Genomic DNA, 6,376 nt, shown 5'->3' with positions numbered 1-6,376 from the left:
ATGTTTTATAAAATCACTTAACTAATAATTTTTAACAGACAAAATAAAAGATTTTTAGCACAGCAAAATAGTGTCGTTTTATTCCAAATGAAATAAGCAACAGCGGCGTTTTTATAAAAAACACCACAAAAAATAATTTTACTTAAAAAAAATAGCACCCTTTTAGCATAGCAAAACAGTGTCGTTTTATTCCAAATGAAATAATTTTTTACGGCGTCTTTTTTAAAAACGCCAAAAAACGCCGCAATAAATAAGCAATAGCAACGTTTTTATAAAAAAACGCCACAAAAAAATTAATTTTAGAAAAATAACGCAATTTTGTAGAATTCCCTCCCCCGAAATCCCCAACTTTCCCCCCTAACATCCAACCCCTCTCTCTCACCCCATATCTCAAGTCCCCGAAGAAAAGTTCCATTTTTTGCCTTCATCAATGGGCGGCCATGAAGCTGTGGAAGTTGCCAAGACCGTCCTCGAAGTCACCGACGTCGCATGGACCGCCTTGGAATGTAGCCACCACCTCCACCATCACCATGATGCTCCCCACAATCTTTACAATTTCGAGCTTCAAAAAGAATTGGAAACCCTAAAATCCAAAAATCGGCGTTTAAGGAATCAACTGGAACAGAACCTCAAACTTCTCAATAATTTATCTGAATCTCTTGTTCTGTTAAACGATTGTCCTCCTAACGTATGTAAATTTCAATCTTTTAGGGTTTTTTTTCTGTGTGTGTTAATTCTTTTTTCGTTCTAATTTCTGAAATTAATTGCAGCTCTATGCTCGGTTGGTATCTACCGTAGATTCTAGAGACTTTTTGACCCGACTCAAATCTCTTAATGAATCCGATATTAAAATTGAGTTTCCATTCAAGGAAGCTACAGGTTCTTATATACTAAATCTCTTCATTTAATTGTAATTGTTTAATAGAATAAATTATGGCAGAGTAATGCTACTTTTCTCGAATACAACACATGGAACTGGTAGGATCATCACCCAAGTAAATTATTTAGCAAGGTATGCTATTGAAACTGAGCGACGCTGCTGCAATTTTAGTGTGCGCAATGGTTTTCTTGTTTGGAATGCTTGTCCATGTAATGAGTTAGGCATCCCATACCGCATGCTATTCTAAAATAATGGAATGAAACCTTACGACAGTGTTTGGTGCTGAAAGTATGAGCATTATCTTTGTAAAAATAAAAATAAAAATGTTGGCCGGTTTCTTATATTTAAAAATTAATGCATGATTCGGTGTCATTGTTCAATTATTTGGTATGGTGATATCTATGGTTGTGGGTGATACTTGAAGGTCCTACATTTAGGTTTAAATTTTGCAATTGGTACTCGTTAAAGGTATATTGTTTTATGCATTTGAGATGGATGAATAAATCTCTGGAAGAAATACACTGGAAACCATTAAAGGAAAAGCAAGGAAAGCAGCTTAATTTCCAGAGACACGCCAGCCAACAATACTGAAGATAATCTGTAGCAAAGAATAGTACAGCATGATATGATTGTATTGGAAGAAAGAGCGGCTAATGGATGCCCAATAACTGTTGTAATAGCAGTGAATTTCTCGGGATTGCTTACACAGATAGCATTCTCGCAAAGTGGAACCAACTTTTGTACCAATCCCATTCAGCATGTTTATGAAACTCTCCTCATCTCGCGAAAAGCCATTGATAATGTCAGCAGAACGAAGGTATCTGACATCTTCGGGTTGCTTCATCAGGCAACTCATGAAGCATACATAAGCAGTGAAATGTTTGGATTCATCCGTGAAGCATTGCTCACTTTATGGCAAAATGCCTTTTATCGAACCCTAAAGGTCAGGTTTTTAGCTACTTGTTTGGCTTTTCTCCATTCGTAATTTACTATATTTACCGTGTTCTTATGTTCTTATATTTACCGTGTTCTTATGTTCTTATATTTACCGTGTTCTTTTTCCTTAGGTGCCCCAATGAAAATGATCTCGGGATGAGGTGTCCATTGATATCCGTTTTATCTCTTGCCTGTTTAGTTTTATTCTGTTCTAATTTCCATTGTCCCTTCAAGTATAAAGAGCTTCTTTTTTTTTTTAAATTCTCATGCTAACAAGCACATTAACCTGTACAAGGATATGCAATTTTCAGTTATAACATTGGACTAATATTTTCTGTTTTTCTTCATATTGAGTTGATGTGTACATGATTTATTGAAAAAAAGCTTTTCGTTTCATCCTGAGTAACATGGTTCTTTGTTTTCTTAAGCAGGGATGATGAAGATGATTCTGTTGCCAAGATGAAGGCAGCTGAGGAAGACTTGGAAGCAAAACAAAAAGTAACAAATAGCTTGTCTGCTACCTGTTTTTTTTTTTAATCATGTTTTATAATTTTGTGACAAATTGTTCTTGGTACTCTGAAGATATTTATGGAAAATTACCCTATGATTCTATTGTATTTATACTGCATGGCTGCACCATTTATTTCTTAACTAGTTTGATAAATTTTGTGTGGTGTTTAATTTTTTGTTACTGTCTGTGTAATTTTATGTGTGGTGTTTAATTTTTCGTTACTGTCTGTGTTTTAATTTTTCATATGTATTATTTATTTTAGTTTTGATTCTAAAATTTTATTTTTACTTTAATATTTACAACAACTTGAGTTCTAACTTTTGGATTTTAATTGTGTTATTAATTTATTATTTTAAATTCTAAAATTAAATTCATTAATTTTTATATTTAGTTTTAAAGTTAAAATTTTCATAGAAAATTTAATTTAAATAATATAATTTTATTTATCATTAAAAAGAATATTTAAATTTCAAATTTAAAAAATAAAACATAATATAATATTTATCATAAAAATAAATATTATTTGATTAAAATAATTTTTTTTAAAGGTTATATTTTTAGCGGCGTTTGTGATAAAAGCGCCGCTAAAGGTCATGATCTTTAGCGACGATTGTGGGAAAAGCGCCGCTAAAGGTAGTGGTCTATAGCGGCGTTTTTGGGAAAAGCGCCGCTAAAGGTCTTGGTCTATAGCAGCGTTTTTGGGAAAAGCGCCGCTAAAGGTCTTGGTCTTTAGCGGTGTTTTTCGGAAAATCGCCGCTAAAGGTCTTGGTCTTTAGCGGCGTTTTTGGAAAAGCGCCGCTAACGGTCTTGTTCTTTAGCGACGTTTTTCGGAAAAGCGCCGCTAAAGGTCTTGGTCTTTAGCGGCGTTTTCCGTTAAAGCGCCACTAAAGGTCTTGGTCTTTAGCGGCGTTCTTTTCTAAAAACGCCGCTAAAGTTAGCGACGCGGTCTTTAGCGGCGTTTTTTCCGGCGCTTCTCAAATCGCTGCAAATACTTTTAGCGGCGCTAAAAGGCCTAAAAAAGCGCCGCTAAAAGCCTGTTTTGGTGTAGTGGATGAATATGACGGGTTATGATTTCATGAGAAAAAGTTAAGCATGGGACGAGGAGAAAACAATTAAATAAAAAGTTACCATGTAATTTATTCCTGAATTTGTCTAAACGTATTTAGTTTGTATTTGATTTTTTTATCTAATTGGTATCTGAACTTGGATCCCGTCACATATATTATCCAAATTTGTTAATAGCTTTAATTTTTTAAGGTTAACATGTAATTTGCATCCTAAACTTGTCTAAAAATACGTAGTTGGTAATTAAATTTGTCCAAATTATTATACTTTTTAAAGTTAATTTATATTTTTTAAGAAATATCTCTAATTTTTTATTTATGTCTGATAGGCTGTCATGTATCACTATAGGATTGACCATCAATGTCACACCAACACAAAGTCACAAACTGATAGTGTTAGTACAGAGGTACCAGCCTAACTGACAGAATACAAGTTTAAGTACCGTCTAGGTAAAAAAAAGTGCAAATATCAACTAAATACTTTTGGACAAGTTTAAGGGGAAAACTATATATATTAATCCTTAAATAATAGTTTTTTTTTTAAAATTAACTTGAGCAGTGGTTGATAATAGGGGTGAGCATTCGATCGAATCAAGTGAAAAAATTTCGAGTTGATGAGTATTATTTTATCATCCTAATTCAATTTGAAATTTTTCGAATCGAGTCGAGTGGAGTGAAATTTGAGTCGAGTAGAATGAAATTCGAGTCAAGTCGAATCGAGTGAAATTGTTTGAGTTAAATTAAAAAATTAAACATGTCAAATTAAAATATTGTTATAGTAAAACTAATTTCAAAATAGAAAACATAAATTTGAAACCATATATTTGAAAAAATTTTCAAAGCAAAATAATAAAAAAGAAATACTTTAGTATGATAAATTTGAATTATTAATTAACTTATTTAAGTCCCAAAATTATTATTCTAATTTTTTATTTTAAAAAATATATTGTAATTTTATAAATATTTTGAATTTTTAAAAATTATTTTGAATTATTTTATAATTTTTGTTGAGAGAGACCGATTTGCTCATTTTCAAACTTGACAGGGACCAAAAAGGTATTTACACTAATCTATTATTCGAATTATTCGAGTCATTAGAATTGTAAAATTTAACTCGATTCGAACTCGAAACTCGAATTATTTATTCGAGTTGACTCGAATAATTCGAATAACTTGATTTGAATAACTTGAAATTTGATTTTTTTTTTATTTTTTCAAATCGAATCGAATTTTGCCAATCCTAGTTTATAATGAATATGAAATTGCATATTTGGGCAAAAAAATTCGGGAAAAAATAAAATAAAAATAGAAGAACCCTAAAAGAGATAACAGAAGGCGGCATGCAATTTGACGTCAAAGCAAAAGACTAGCACATGGGAACTGCAAGCTGAACCAACTCCCCCCATAACACAAGCAACAAGTATGGCATGTGGACAGGAAGATTCAGCTCTTTGTTTTATTTATTTTACTAAATTTTATACTATTTTCTCCAATTATAATAGTTGTAGTAAATTCAGAGGGAACAAACCAAGAAAAAGAAATGTTGGGGGGGGGGGGGGGATATAAACATGTTGGAGAACATGCATGGATCCTCCTCTCCCCCATTGAAATGGGGTAGGCTCAGTTTCCAACTAATAAAATCATGTGAAGGCAAGGCAGGCTTGCAAATTAAGGCAGTGACAAGAGCTTGTCTTTCATTTGCCCAAATTGTTTTCGAAGAGAGACCCCCCAGTGGAACCTACCAATACCATGACCAGTATGCTGATTGGTGGTCCTTTTGCAATTCCCCGTATCCTATTTCCTTCCTTTAGATGCATCCATCCCTACCCTAATCTAACTGCAATCTATTTAAACACCCACCTTATAATCTCTACACAAAAAACCACAATCATAATGATAATTAAACCCCATTACTTGTTTATACTCTCCTCATCCTCCCATGCACATATATATATATATTATATGTGCACTTTTTGTCCGTTTCTATTTGTATCCCCAAAATCCTTCGCCTAACTCCTTTGGTAATCAAGTTGAGTTAATTTGCTGAATTAAGATATTAGTTCTGTGTTTATAGTAATTAATTTTAAGGTAAATTAGCTAGTTAATTATCTAATTTGAAGAGCGCTTTCATTTTAGTTACCTAAAATAAGATTCTTGCAAATTGATTACTCAATTTTTAGGGTTCTTTTATTTTAGTTACCCAGTCGTTAAATCTCTAATAACAGTTAAATATACATGTCACTTCATGTTTACACTTTTATTTTGGTCACTCAACTTTTGGTCACTTTCATTTTGGTCACCCTAAAATATTTTTTAAGTATTGATTAGGTAAAAAATCAATGATTAAAATAAAAAAATAAATATAAATTAAAATAATACACACAAATGGTTAAACTGTACTTGTTTATCCCATTGTTGGAAATTCTAAATTTCTTCTTCTTTTTTAATATTGAAATTTTAAAATTCAAAACATCAAAATAAATTGAATAAATTGTTGAAATTTTTTATCCATTGATAATGTCAATTTTTTTGTTACTATAATATTAAAATTAATTAATTTAGTCCCTTTAAATTTTAAATTTTATTTTATGTTTTCAAATTATCCTTAACGAAATCAACTCAAATAACTCATATTTAATAATTGTTCGAAATTTAAATTTCTTTTGATTATATAATCTTGAAATTTTCATGTTAAGCTAAAAGGTAAAGGAAAAAATACTTGCAATTAATTAAATTAATTGCTTGTTCTTCGCTTGGGTAAAGAAGTGATGAAAAATTTATGAGTTTTTTTTGGAATGGAAGAAAAATTAATTAATTTAATTAATTGTAAGGATTTTCTTTACTTGTAGCTTAGCATGGAAGATTTAAGATCATATAATCAAAATAAATTTAGGTTTCAGAGAGAACTATTAAAGAAAATAATTTTCAATATTTTTGAAAATAATTACAAAACATCAAAATAAATTAAATAAATTGCTGAAAATA

The 6,376-nt window shown here is 31.1% G+C and overlaps 1 protein-coding gene across 1 annotated transcript; it reads left to right on the top strand.

Annotated features, from left to right (window-relative positions):
• The first annotated feature begins 327 nt into the window (after positions 1-327).
• Positions 328-2,437, top strand: LOC105771304 (uncharacterized). The gene is made up of 2 exons (XM_012592726.2): positions 328-688; positions 771-2,437. Exons 1-2 carry the CDS (start codon positions 431-433, stop codon positions 906-908), a joined length of 396 nt encoding a protein of 131 aa, XP_012448180.1. The 5' UTR covers positions 328-430; the 3' UTR covers positions 909-2,437.
• The last annotated feature ends 3,939 nt before the right edge of the window (positions 2,438-6,376 follow it).

The sequence above is a fragment of the Gossypium raimondii genome, chromosome 5 (genome assembly GCF_025698545.1).
Source record: "Gossypium raimondii isolate GPD5lz chromosome 5, ASM2569854v1, whole genome shotgun sequence".
Lineage (NCBI taxonomy): Eukaryota > Viridiplantae > Streptophyta > Magnoliopsida > Malvales > Malvaceae > Gossypium > Gossypium raimondii.
This window is presented reverse-complemented; position numbering and strand designations above follow the sequence as displayed.